At 43.6% G+C, this 14,392-nt stretch overlaps 2 protein-coding genes across 2 annotated transcripts in view; both read right to left on the bottom strand.

The window, feature by feature from the left end:
- LOC308302754 (WD repeat domain phosphoinositide-interacting protein 1-like) overlaps nt 1-4,508 on the bottom strand; it is a 265,670-nt gene extending 261,162 nt beyond the window's left edge. The window contains exons 1-2 of the mRNA XM_080747044.1: nt 4,134-4,508; nt 1,404-1,486 (exon numbers count right to left, since the gene is read on the bottom strand). Of these exons, the coding sequence (XP_080603170.1) occupies nt 1,404-1,486; nt 4,134-4,210 (160 nt within the window). The 5' untranslated portion in view covers nt 4,211-4,508. The remainder of the gene's footprint in view (nt 1-1,403; nt 1,487-4,133) is intronic.
- Nucleotides 4,509-9,929: 5,421 nt separating this feature from the next.
- Nucleotides 9,930-12,200, bottom strand: LOC308303134 (cysteine--tRNA ligase, cytoplasmic-like; the record flags this gene model as incomplete). The annotated part of the gene is made up of 1 exon (XM_080747457.1): nt 9,930-12,200. One exon carries the CDS (start codon nt 12,198-12,200, stop codon nt 9,930-9,932), a length of 2,271 nt encoding a protein of 756 aa, XP_080603583.1.
- Between the last annotated feature and the right edge of the window lie 2,192 nt (nt 12,201-14,392).

The raw sequence follows: 14,392 nt of genomic DNA, 5'->3' as shown, positions 1-14,392 counted from the left end.
GGCAAAGTAAACAAGTCTGAGCTCCTTGAGACTTCACTCTGTCATCACAGGCAGAACACTGTACTGTACTGTACTGTACTGTGTATAACTAGAGCCCGGGCCGATGCCAGATCTTTGGGGTCCAATGTGATCATATGTCGCGATTAGGCCTGGGGCGGTATGGACATTTTGTTACCGCGATTACCGTCTTCCCATTTACCGCCGGTACTGCGGTAATTACCGCACCCCCATATCTATTAATTAAGCTTTGGCGATAAGCCAAAATATTGCAATCATCTTCCCAAAAGTCGCCTCTCCACAGTGGAGAGGAGACACAGCCTGACTGCCCGAGTTATACTTCTCTGTACAGCACAGCGGGTCTGGCTTTCAAAGGAGCAGATCTACAAGCTCACAACACATCACATCCGCGACGCGTTCTGAGCTTTTAGTTCTGCACTGTCGGGTTACCATAGTAACGTAGGCTAGCTACTTGGGCTTTTCAGACACGAACAGCTGTGTGAACAAACCAGAAGAGGAAGGGTAGTCAGATCGTGTACAGTGATTCTGTAAACTCACGTCACGTCTCAACTCTCAAATCGCAGTGATTGAGTGCTGCTATATACAGGTTTTAGTTACAAGACTTGACAGAAAAGGTTATAAAATCGCCGACGCGCCGTACGGGGCACAACGTGCGACGCGGTGGAGAAAGTAAAATAGTTTCATTTTCGGTTTTACTCCACGCGGCCCGCGCTCCGCCAGTAATCCGTATGAATAAAAAAAGATATGCCACAACACAAGGTATGTATTAACATCCTTGTGTCGAGTGGATTACAGAGAAAGTGTATGCTATGCTGCTCCGTCATAGAGTTGTGCTCCGTACCCTGCTCTGTGCACTGTGTGCAGGGCGTGATTCCTAAACCCACCAGGATTGAGTTAAGACCCGCCTCACTCCTGGAAGTCCTCGCGTTTCCACGAGGCGGGTCTTAACTCAAGCCTGGTGGGTTTAGGAATCACGCGTGTGCAGGTCTGTGTCTGAGTGACGTATGTGGCTTCCAACGTGTGGTACACGGCCCAGAGCAGAGCGGCATGGAGCGCATGCGGTCCTCGCTTCTCCCCCGTTTTAAAACTCGCTTGTTTTCCAATAAAAAATAGACCTTTTTTTTTGTCTTTTTACCGCGGTAAGCACAATGACACCGCGGTAGACCTCGGTATACCGCGGTACGGCGGTACGGCGGTTACCGCCTCCAACCCTAGTCGCGATCCTATGTTTTGACCGATATTTTATACACACCCGTGCGTACTACTGATGCACAGATTCGGTGTTGCATCGGTAACTTTATATAGTTACAGTAGTGTAATGCATACGAATGAGCTATTTTGAGACGATGTATAGAATGCGAGATGCTGTTTCCAAGCGCTCTTACCTCCCTCGTGGATGCAGTCCAGTTTGTCCACCGAGGTGACAGAGAAGAGCCTATACCCAGTCTTAGTTCCTATCGACAGCGATCTGAGACACAAAGGGAGAGAAAGTTAACTAACAATCAAAGCATCAAAGTTTTAGAAGTTTGAAAGATGGCACTGTGTGAATTATCCCATAATAACATTATGGACGCAAAAGTGACTTCAGAATGAGTACTAATTTCTCATTCTGATTTATTCCCCAAACTCTGTATGGCAGATGTGATGATGAAATGCAATCTCCATCTCCATTTTCATTGTCCAGTGCCCTGCACAATGCAGTGTTACGTGAATCTATACTGCATGTTTGTGCTACCATGCCTTTGCCTATTATATATATTGGTAATATGTTCACACATAATCAATCTTTTATGCATCTTAAACATAGACAAAGGATAACTGTTTACATTGGTGAGACAAACCAAACCCAAAAAGTCAAAGGTTGTTGGCTCATAAGGGCAGCTTGCCACTGTAACTCAATACTAATGTTTACTAAGTGTTTTGTGTTCAACACATTCACTCAATTATATACGTCCTCTCACTCATTCACTCGCGTAGGCGCAAGCAAACACGCACGCATGCGCGCGTGCACACACACACACACACACACACACACACACACACACACACACACACACACACACACACGCACAGGATGTGAAATAAAAACGAATCAATGCCACGCTTCAGTGGTCTGACTGCCACTATAAATAGCCATCATCCAGCGTGGCTGTGCACTGGGTGGTCAGTGTGATACAAGCTGAGGTGAATCAGGTCACGTGACTTCTCTACCGCTCAACTGATAACTGTACCATCTTTGGTGATGAGGGGCAGCAGTGTTACGCCTATCTATGGCTACACAACAGAGGTACCGCGGACCCGCGAGGTGGCCGAGCGTGGCGAACGACAGGTGCCGTCTAAAGAGATAATATGATTATTCCTATATATTTCTTAATACTTTATTAAAAAGCTTATTAACAGTATAGATAAGGTTATGCTAGAATGATAGAAAAGAAGAAAAGGTCCGCACACTGTCTATAAGCTCCCCAAATACATTTATTAATAGAGCGGCATAAAGAAATCTCAAAGTTTTCGGCCTACATGGCCTTCTTCAGGTGAACTGAAGTTTACACCTGAAGAAGGCCATATGTAGGCCGAAACGTTGTGATTTTTTTATGCCGCTCTATTAATACATTTATTTGGGGAGCTTATAGACAGTGTGCGGACCTTTTCTTCTTTTCTATTATTATTTTTTTGGTCCAGCACCCGTCGCAGTGCTTTTGGATGTGCGTGTATCCACAGACAGCTATGCTAAAATGATGACACAAAAAGCCCCAGGGGCTTCCAATCAGTCTCTCTTATCTTATGATTGGCTGAAGATGAAAAGAAAGAGTTGCAACCATGGGCTGTTACTATGGCATTGACGGTAACACACCTGTTTGTTGAGTGCCAGGTGTAGCCATAGGACAGGTGTTTATGTAAAGGTTACACACTTCTAACTGACATACCCTGAATCAGTTATTCTGCCCTATAAAGTCTATCCGTGGTTGTCAGTGGCCATTGTTTATAAACAGTCTATACATATCTAATGGGATGGGATTCATTTTAATTATTTTTAACTCAATGATTTATTGATTGTAGTTGGATTATTGACAAGGACAAAAAAAGGATAGAACTTTTTTTTTCTGTAAGAATGTTTAACTTTCGGTGGACACAGCTCTGCTGTCTCTCCCTTATTATCTGTTCACTCCGGTATGGCCACATGGGCTACTGGCAACACATAACAAAGGAAAGGTGTGAACCGTTTGAATAAAAGAGAGTCATGAAAGAACAATAGGACCCTTGTTAGTTGTTGTTACCATAGAATATGAGCTATTATAAATATTACTTCAGACAGAACATGGCCTCGGTCACTTTTAAAGCTTAACCGATAACAATTTGTGAAAATATTAGCCAACTTTGAATTATTCAACATAATTTGTGTCTACTTCTCTTTCAGCTGACATAAGGCTAATATACCGGTAAGTTCTGATGAGACGATAAACAACACCACACATACTCCCTGCTTCTAATTTTGAGGTATTTGTACTGCTGGAGTAGTTCCAAAATCCAAATGTCAATACTTTTACTTCTACTTCACTACATCTCAGATATTATACTTTTACTCCACTACAATTATTTGAAAACTTTAGTTAGCCTTTAGTTACCTAAACCTTTCTGTTTTCGATAAAAAAAACATACATTGACCACTAACAACCACTTTCAACTCTATAGTCTACATTTCGGCTCACAATGTGTCACATTGTGAGCTTGTAGATCTGCTATTTTCAAATGATTTTTTATCAATTTTAATGCATTTGAAAACGTGTGAAATGGGACATTCTGCACGATGAGCACTTTCTACTTTTGGTGGGCTACTTTTGACATCAATAGCCTACTTTTGTACTTTTAGTTAAAGTAATTTGCGGACGTGTAGCCTACTATTATTATAGTATTTCTACATAGCAATATCGATACTTTTACCTATAAGAAATGTGAGTATAGGCTACTTTTCCCACCACACTGACATCAACCATTGTTCAGCACGACTACAGTGCCAGACCAGTACCAGTGAATGTTATGCAACAGTCAAGTGCCACATGGAGAGAAGCGGTGCTCGGACTGGTGGTGCGAGTTAAGGACAGGAGGTCGCTTACGTGGTGTCCTGGTTGAACGAGGCACAGATCATCCCGCGGTGTCCCGCGGAGCCGTCGGCTGTCTCCTGTGACTCCATCCCCGCCACTGATCACCCTCCCCGGGCGGGCGGCAGGTCGGAGGAGGCCTCGGGATCAGATCGATCGCTCCTCTCGATCCTCCCCGTCAGGCGTCAGCAAGCGCCACGCGCACACAATCCAGCGGAGCGGATTGTTTTTCAGCACGGGCTCGGGCTGTCTGGGGTCCGAGCGGACACAATCATGATGCAACCACTCGATTCCAAAACTCAAAAGAGAGTCGAAAGGAAACCCAGGCTTCCCTGATGCATTGTTTCACTTCAGAGCGACGACAGTGTTATTATTGTGTTATTAACTTCAGTAGCCAGACACAGCAAAACAAAAACAGCTGATGGGTCGATGCGTCACACTAACACGCGTTCCCATTGGCTGTCAGAGGCAGGGCAGTCTGCCTCGCCGCCTCTTCTGATTGGCCGAGCTATTGAAAGTCAGAAATTGATTGGTCGTTTTGTCCATCCATCAACCAAGTGCCGCCTAATTTGGAGAGACCAGTCTTGTGATTGGTCAATTGTAGCTACTTTCAGTCTGGTCACTAACCTCGCGTTACAAGGCTTTTACTAACTGTGAAGAAAGCATGGTTTCTATTTACTGCTCAGTGCTCAGATCTGGTCTAGAGCCTGCCTACTGTGGTCATTTGCCACACACACATACATGCATATACACACACAAACCGTTTCCGTATCCGCTGTAGACCGGTCCTGCAACCAGGAAAGTGGTAAATTGATCCCAGTCACGAGAACATGTTTTGATTTTGACCATAAAAAGGGACATGTAATGACATGTCCCTTCGTAATTCTGTTTTGGTTTCTAATAGGCTGCAGTGGTAGAAAGTAACTAAGTAGCCTACATTTACACTGTAGCCAACTTTACTTATGTACAAATGTGAGGTAGGGCCTACTTTTGTTTCCCTGACGTGCACTCAAGTAGGCCAAGTAAGGTCAGGCCCTGACCTTACTTGGCCTACTTGAGTGCATTCTTCAATTGATTGCAGGGTTGTCAACATTGGACTGTCAGAATCCAGGAGATCTATTGGGGGGTGCGCGGAACTCCCCAACCGGGGTCTGGGGGGGTCCTCTCCCCAAAACACATTAATAGATATATTTTCCTGTGTTCTGTTGAATGTTGTGCATGCTTGATACATTTATCAGGCTTACTTTACTAGCATGTGTACAATTTCAGCCTAAAATGCCAAATGTAGGTGTACAGATCTGATGATAGAAGCAAAGTAAGACATATTAATAATGACGTCTCATCTGTAAGTCATTACATTAGTGAATATCTATATGATCTTGCATGCATTGACCCCACCTCTAAAGCCGGGGTCTGGGGGTCCTCCCCCAGAACATTTTTAACATAGTAGATTTAATCTCCTGTGTTCTGGTGAATTTTGTGCGCATGTTTGATACTTTTATCAGGCTTGCTTTACTAGCATGGGTACAATTTCAGCCTTAAAATGCCAAATGTAGGTGTACAGATTTGATGACTGAAGCAAAGGACATCTTTAATAATGACTTCTCATCTTTAAGTGAATATCTGTATGATCTTTCTTGCATGCAATCCTTATACCCAGGGCCCAGAATTTGGTGCGACGCCCCTGAGTGGTGGAAAACAGAGGGGTCCACCCTATGTTCCCCAGGTTCTATGTTCCCCACAGGTTAATATGCATTCATCAGCGTTAGTTTTACTGAGGTTAGGTTTAGGGTTAAGGTTAGGTTTAGGTGGTAATTGGGGAACATAGAACCTGGGGAACATAGATACGGTCCCAAAACAGTACTCAAATGTTTCACTCAAGTGAAAGTACACATTTGGCAGAATGTCCTTTTTCAAGTTTTCAAATGTATACAAATATTTTGAAAATAGCAGATCCACAAGTTCACAATGTGTCGCGGTGCAACGTGTGGCACGGAGGTGGTGATCAGCCTGGTACTGCTGAGGTGTTATGGAAGCCCAGGTTTGCTTTGATAGAGGCCTTAAGCTCATCTGTGTGGTTGAGTCTGGTGTCTCTCATCTTCCTCTTGACAAGAATAAAAGAATCTCCCAATTCCTTTCTTGGTTTATTTATTTATGTATTGCTATAGTGTTGGTGATGTCTTGTACGTTATTGTACGTCTTAAAATGTCTTGATGAATTGAATTTGTGTCCAATCTTTTAGCATCATTGTATAATCGTACCATGCAAACTGTAAATAATTCAATCAATCAATCAATGAATCAATCAATCAAACAAACAATACAACATAGATTCAGTCAGTACACCATACCAGTAGTTTTGGCACGGGAGGCTCTCTCCATTCCGACATGTCGCCACTCCGAAATGGACTTCTTATTGTCGGTGTGGCGACACTCCCCATGGGCCTAAGGTTTAGGGTAGGGGTAGAGATAGGGTTAGTGTCGGAATGGAGACATGTCGGAAAGGAGACATGTCGGAGTGGAGAGATGCACCCTTTTGGCACATAGACAAATTTGCTCTTCTTGCATGCATTCTCTAGTTTTATAAACCTTGTAGCCCCTAAATATTGTTTAATTAGCGTCACACTGTTACAGAGTATAGCCTACATACAAAACATAACTTTTATTTTCCTCCGGCTCCTTGTGCTCAGTGCAAAGTCAAACAATCCCACAATTCCAAGTGGGGTCCTCCTTATGTTCCCAAGGTTCTATGTTCCCCAGGTTCTGTTCCCCACTTCCCCCGAAAAAAGGTTCTCTGTTCCCCAGGTTCTATGTTCCCCACCCACCCTCCACCAAAAAAAGGTTCAATGTTCCCCGCTCAACCAAAAAAGGATCTATGTTCCCCATACCAAAAAAAGGTAGATATATGTTCCCAACTCAAATGCAGGAAATGGTGGGACATCTGGCCATTAAGAACATGTGGGAAATCCTAATTTAAGTGCCCCTAGTGCCCAGATGTCCCCACCCCTAAGTGCCAGAATTCCAGGTGCCCACTCATCCAAATGCCCACATGTCCCTACCTAGTGCCCAGATGTCCAGGTGCCCACTCGTCCAGATGCCCAGTCATAACACAATTGGTGCCCCTAGTTCAGAAATTAGTATTCATAATTTCTCCCCATTATGTTCCGTTGTGTGTGTTTAAAGTTATGTTTCCTGCATTTTTGAATGAGCGGTGGAACTGATATTGGACTGGCATATGCTGATACAAATCAATAATATAAATTATAGGATGTGCCTACTGATCCCTGGAAAATACAGAAATAAACAGAATTAGAATTTACAATCCAAACACATTTCTAACAATACCCATTAAAACCCACTAGATGGAAGCGCAGGATAAAAACTCACAGGTGATGCACATACACTTCAAACATAGATTGCAGAGCAATAATAGTTTATAATTTTTGGAGCGGTGAAAGCGCTCCCAATTAGCCCTATTCACGACCCGCCCACTCAGCATCCCCCGGGTGCTGAAGTCCCGTTTTGAAGGGGTAAATCCTACTAGAGCCTATAGAGCTAGCACAGAAATCGCAAATTTAATGCAATTTCCGAATAGTAAAGTATAAAATACGGCTAGCATGATCAAGAACACAAGATAGTAAACGGCACAAAGCATTATAATTTACTTTACCATTAGAAATAACGATTTGCTGGCTTTAAGTCCAGTATAGTTTCCCCTTCTAAATTGAAGTCAGCACCCGGGGAAAACTGAGAAACGGAAGTAGGTGGGCGGGCCGTGAATAGGGCTAATAGACAGGTATGTCTGTGGCTGGCTGGCTGGCTATGTGGCTGGCTGGCTGGCTGGCTGGCTGGCTGGCTGGGTATGACTGTAGCCTGGCAATACCTTGAGTGGCCACACAAGTTAAAGGAGGGGCGCTGTTGTGCAGGCACAAACACACACACACACACACACACACACACACACACACACACACACACACACACACACACACACACACACACACACAGATTCACCGCTCCACTTCGAACCGAGGTTTGATTTTTCAGTTTAGTTTAGTTTTAGTTGGTTTTGACAATTGTCTTTCTAATTCAGTTTCAATTCGTTTTTAGAGCGGGTTTGCTAGTTTTTATTAGTTCCCATTTTTGTGACGCTTAGTTTTAATTAGGACTCATAGTTTGGGTTATTTGTCAGTTGCAGTGAGGATTAAGAAAGGTTAGAGTAAAAGGCCCGATGGTGTAATAAAACTCAACAAAAGATACCATTTAAAAATATTCAGTTACTGCTGATAATGAGAAAAACTACAGGCATTTTGTCTATAATTGTGGGCTCGCCTAAAGGCGAGCACACGTATGTTATCTTCATTATTTATTTCTATACTAGTCAGTATCCTAAAACTTTGGCGCGCTTCATCTCCTAAACGCTTACACCTTTCAACACCATTCAAATTTTTATGTGTTCAGCTTACTGAGGACAAGTGTGCGTGTATTTTTCTTTTTGAAATGTTTTGTAGTTTAATTATAAAAAAATAAAAATGTTTAACTTTAAGCACCCAATGCATTTCCAATGGGTCCCCAGAGTGGAGAGAAGGATAATAGACCCATGTTTATGTTAAGGCGCTGTGGCTGCAGTGTTCACACTTCAGATATGCTATCTATATCATTGCGTTCACACAGGTCTGCTCTCTGATTTGATCCAAATGTCTAAGCTGTGTGATGTATAAAACTATAGTTATAGTTAAAACTATAAATAAATGTCCCTCTCCACTCTACTGATTACACAGCTGTGATCAAGAATCAAGTCCGGGCGATGGGATGTAAATCCCATAGCCATATATCCTAGAGCCCGCAGGGACAGTCAGCCATATTAGTGGTTGTTGTTGGTTGTCAGGGAGATATCAAAACCAATGCATTTCCAAGTCAGATCCACAAACACAATAAAAGCCATGCTCCACTCCTCAGTCTGGAGTGGCCACATAGAAGAACGCCTTGGTTATAGACATAGTGGAGGACATATGTGATCTGGGATTGTTAGCCTACAGTATATGCACTCAATATACTCCACTACAGTTGGAGTCCATTTGACAGTTGCTGGTTCCCAAACACAGAATCAAAAATGTAGATCTAGAACACATATAATATGTACAGTACAGTAAGGTTCAGTAGAGTACAGTAAAAGTACAGTAAGGTTCAGTAGAGTACAGTAAAGTACAGTAAGGTACAGAAAGGTACAGTACAGAAAGGTACAGTAGAGTACAGTACAGTAAGGTACAGTAAAGTACAATACAGTACAGTAAGGTACAGTAGAGTACAGTAAAGTACAATAAAGTACAGTAAAGTAGAATAAAGTACAGTAAGGTACAGTGGAGTACAGTAAAGTACAGTAGAGTACAGTAAAGTACAGTATAGTAAGGTACAGTAGAGTACAGTACAGTAAGGTACAGTACGGTACAGTAGAGTACAGTATAGTATAGTACAGTAAGGTACAGTACAGTACAGTAAGGTACAGTAGAGTACAGTACAGTAAGGTACAGTAGAGTACAGTAAAGTACAGTAAGTTACAGTAGAATACAGTAAAGTACAGTACAGTAGAGTACAGTAAAGTACAGTAAGTTACAGTACAGTACAGTACAGTACAGTACAGTAAGGTGCAGTACAGTATAGTAAGGTACAGTACAATACTGTAAGGTACTGTACCTTACAGTACCTTAAAGTATCCTATTTGTTGGGTTGGAACCGAGCCCACACTGTTTCGAAGGAACAGTATTTCTAGTTGTAAATGTTTTAGTTAGTTTTGTAAACACACAATACAGTTTCAGTTTAGTTTCTGGCTCATGTGAAGGTTATTGGTGTGCAGTTTCTCCCTCGTCTTGTAAAGTTTGCGTAGATTCTTGGCCTGCCCTTTACTGATTTCCTTTCCTTCAACGTCATGAGTGGGGAAACCCATTTCGTCAAATTTAGAATATTTGTCGGTTTCACTGAGAAACATTTCAGAGGGAGGGATCTTCATTTGCTCAAGTTTAGCCATCTCTTGCTCCAGTTTCTTTCTGGCAGTTTCTTCTTTCTTCCTCTTCTTCTCTTCTTCCATCTTTTTCTTTTCATCTCTTTCTCTCAGCAGCGTCTCCTTGTCGACAAGTTTCACCACCGTAGGAAGTCCTTCATGGTCTTCCAGTCTCACTCCCAGTTCAGGTAAGATGTCATCACGAACCTTATCACACAGCCGCAATAACTTGTCTTCCAGTGTCACTCCCAGTTCAGGTAAGATGTCATCATTCTGATTCATGGCAATCTTCCGGACATTATGTCTGAAATCTGACAACACTGTCAGATATGGTATCACAGTGCTCTCCAGGTTTATGCCTTGACCTTTCCCCCCCACTGGAAATCCGATGGGTTCTGCTCCTTCAATGGCACCGAATGTCTTCAGCATAGATGTGAGATAGACAGCGATACTTTGCACTAGTAGGCGGTTGGGGGTGAGCCTGGCACTCTTCCTGCTGGCCATGTAGCTGTTGGTCAGGCTGACCAGTGACCTCATCTCCTCCATGGCACAACGGGTGTCCATGTTGTCACACAGAGCATCATGGATGCCACTCTTCCTCTCACAGAAGCAATTGCTCAGGTCCATCTCTGCTGCCTCCCACTTCTCAAACTGACCTGTGAGGTCAGTGGGGGAACGCAGCACGTCCTTCACATTGAGGAAGAACTCGCTCATGAACTTCTCATATTGGACAGCCGACTCCATTGTGTTGGGGGAATAATCCAGCGTGTCCTTCCAGGCGTGCATTAAGAAAGCCAGTCGCAGTTGGCGAGATGTGTTCTTTGCCAGGGCATCTTTTATGGTGATGAAGTTCTTGAGAGATTTAGACATCTTGCAGCCTGCGATTGTCAGGTGGCCAGTGTGCAGGAAGTAACGAACCCAACAGTCATTCTCAAAGAAAGCCTCAGACTGAGCCAACTCGTTGTCATGATGGGGGAATCGGAGATCGAAGCCTCCTCCGTGGATGTCCATGGACTCTCCCAAGATGGAGCCAGCCATGGCGGAACATTCAATATGCCAACCTGGCCTCCCTTTTCCCCAGGGAGAATCCCATGACGGCTCTCCAGGCTTGGAGGCTTTCCACAAAGCAAAGTCATTCTGGGACCTTTTCTCGCTTAGCCTGTCTGCAGAGATGCTCAGGTCTCCCTCTCCCTCTTGTAGGGCCTTCTGGTCACCGACTGCTTCCGGCACCAGCTTGGCATACGAGTGCTGCTCAGTGGAATCGAATTTCATGGTGTCAAAGTAAACCGAGCCGTTTGATTCATACCCGTATCCATTTGAGACTATCTTCTTCACAAAGTCCACAATCTCTGGCACGTACTCACTGACCCGAGTCAAAACATCTGGAGGAAGTACATTCAGGTGTTCCATGTCTGTGTGGTACTCTGCCTCCCAGTATTTAGGAAGAGAGGAGAAGATGCTGTTCTCAGTGACTTGGCTTCCAAACTGAGCATCCAACCAGTCTGCCAGCAGGTCCTTGGCAGCCTCCAGTAATACCTTGGCGTGAGATTGCTGGACACCGGCAGCGGTGCCGCTCTCCACAGCCTCCTGCAGGGGCTTAAGAGCAGCGCTGACCACAGCATCCAAGCGCTCCAGCATCTGTCTCTTATCTGGGTCCGTTGTCTCCGCCAGTTTGGCCTGAAAGGGCCCTCTGGCACTAAGGACATCCTGTAGAATCTGCTGGACTCCAGGATTCTTGTCCTTGTATTGCTCCAACAGGTAGTTTTGTCTGGCCCTCCGGATGATCTTGTCATCTATGTCTGTGATGTTCATGCAGTACAGGACATCATATCTGAAGTAGTCTTTCAGTATCCGTCGCAGAATGTCAAAAGATATGTAGGACCTGGCGTGTCCCATGTGAGAGGCGTCGTACACCGTGGGTCCACAGCTGTACCACCGCACTTTGTTCCCATTCTGTGGGATGAACAGCTCCTTAGTCCGCGTCAGGCTGTTGTACAGGCGGAGTTGAGGGACCGGTGTCCCCACGGGCACAGACCATGGAGGCTGTACCCGCTTTCCTTTCACTTGTTCTGGAGAGCTGGACATTGTGTGATGAGTTACTGTTACTGCTTCTCGTTCTTTACATGTCGCCGGTTCTTTCCTCCCTCAGTTATATTCTTGGGCATATTCGAGTCGGTTCTCTAATGTAGTGTAGTTCATGTGTGCCTGTTTATTTATAAGGCTGATTTGTTGATTTGTTGATGTTTGTTGTCATGGAGATGACTCTGATTTGTTGATCATCCACGTCACAAGTGACGTCAGCTGGCATGCGCTTGAATGGTCTTTCAATGGATTATTTATGACGGCCTAAACTAAGACGTAAGAAATGCGAAATTATGCGATGAAAAATAAGTTTTACTCATTTCCTGAGAATGTCTACATATTTTGACAGCTTGTCTCTGGTCGATAGGCAGGTTTATGCTGCCAAATTGACCTAAAAAAACTGAGTATCATTGCCAGACCCGTTTTCTCTTTCTACCTGTCAGTGGGTTATTGATCCCACTAAATGGCCAGCACTCCAATGGCCAGATATTCACAAGTATCTTATTGAAACACCTTGCATTTTCACACAGGAGAAATTTAAGGCATTCAAGTCCCTGGCCTGGATGCCTACAATGTTGTACTCTCTGGACATGTTCAAGAAATCATTCCTAAGGCAAAAATGTTATTCTAGTAAATTTACCCCCATTGATTCATCCGGAATCATGGGGGTAAATTCATTGTACTCACATTTTTGTCTTAGGAATGCGACAAAAAACAAAACATATTATTGAACTCAAGTCTCCATGGCATTAGTAATCAATAGAAAAAAAGTCATTTTGGGGGTGAACTAATCCTTTAAGTCCTGCCTAGCCAACGACAGGGACAGAAAACAGAGTTGTACCAGACGTGGGTTATTATTCTGAACAAAACGAATGGCCGTGTATTGACAGCCAATTGCACCTATATGGCTGGATAGTAGTACACCTATTCCATAACTTTTAAATGAACGTTAGTTTACACCTGTAAGCCTGTAATGTGACAGTTTATTTAGATTGTAAATGTGTAATACAATGTCATGGTCATATATGAGCTCATAAAATAAGCATGTTCTCTACAGGGACAATGAATATTGACGTTGATATTTCACACTTTCCTACTTAGGCCTAATTGTGTTTATGATTTAATTAGCAGCCTATTACAGATAAACATGTTGGACAGAGTAAAAATGCAAAGGCGACAATGTTTTACTGATGGGTGTATTTGTGGACTGTCAACAATTGGGCCAGCCTGTAAGTGGCTTTTCAGAGCGGTTTTAAAGGAAGGTAGGGATTTACACTCCTTTACGGCCTTTGGTAGGGCGTTCCACATTTTAGTGGTATGCAGGAGAATGAATTTTACCCTTTGTTTAGTCAAATCTGGGGTTAACGTGATCTGTGGAGCTGCCTCTGGTGTTGTAATTGTGGACATACATGACCTTTGGAAGTAGTTTGTACATGGGTATCTAGGCCTGATCTACACTGCAGCCAAATCCAGCCTGAATCAGATCTGTGTCACATCCAGATTGGAATCTGATTGGTTTCATATGACCATGTGACCATTTAAACAAATCAGATTCCCATCTGGATGTGACACAGATCTGATTCAGGCTGGATTTGGCTGCAGTGTAAATCAGGCCTTAATGGCGTACACCAGGGCCAGGCCCATTGCAAGATGCTGTACTCTGTCATCTCTGAGCCACCCCACGCTTGAAAAGTGATAAGCAGAAAGGTGAGCCACTGAGCCCGAAAAGGAAGGTTAAGCAGGACCCCGATTAGTTTGTTTTGGGCTGTTTAGGGGCCTTGTTTTTATGGCCTTTGAGGCGTCGTTATTACATTGTCACTCACTTTGACTGTGAAGTTATATCGACCTTGCTAAGGTTATGATTTCATCCAAAGAGGGTAGATTCAGGTTTTACCCATGGGTGTATTGAAAGTTTGTTGTCGTTGAGCCAGGTGCAGATCTTTTGCATCTCTTTTCGACCTGCAATATGTCTACTTTTACTACACTACGATGCCTCAGTCCTCAGAGGCAAATATTGTCGCCACGTTTACACCAGCAGTAATTAGGCCTAATTTGCAGAATCAGGTGGGATTTCCCTCAGACAGGACAGGATACCGATTAAACAAGAGAGACGAGCAGACAAAATGTAAACTCTATCAAAATTAAACTGATTAATTGGTAGGCTTAGGCTACTCTCTTGATTGGCTGAAAGTTTG

This window comes from Nannobrachium achirus (genome assembly GCF_963921795.1).
Source record: "Nannobrachium achirus genome assembly, chromosome: 18".
Lineage (NCBI taxonomy): Eukaryota > Metazoa > Chordata > Actinopteri > Myctophiformes > Myctophidae > Nannobrachium > Nannobrachium achirus.
The sequence above is the reverse complement of the archived record's forward strand: the minus strand, read 5'-3'. Positions and strand labels throughout refer to the sequence as shown.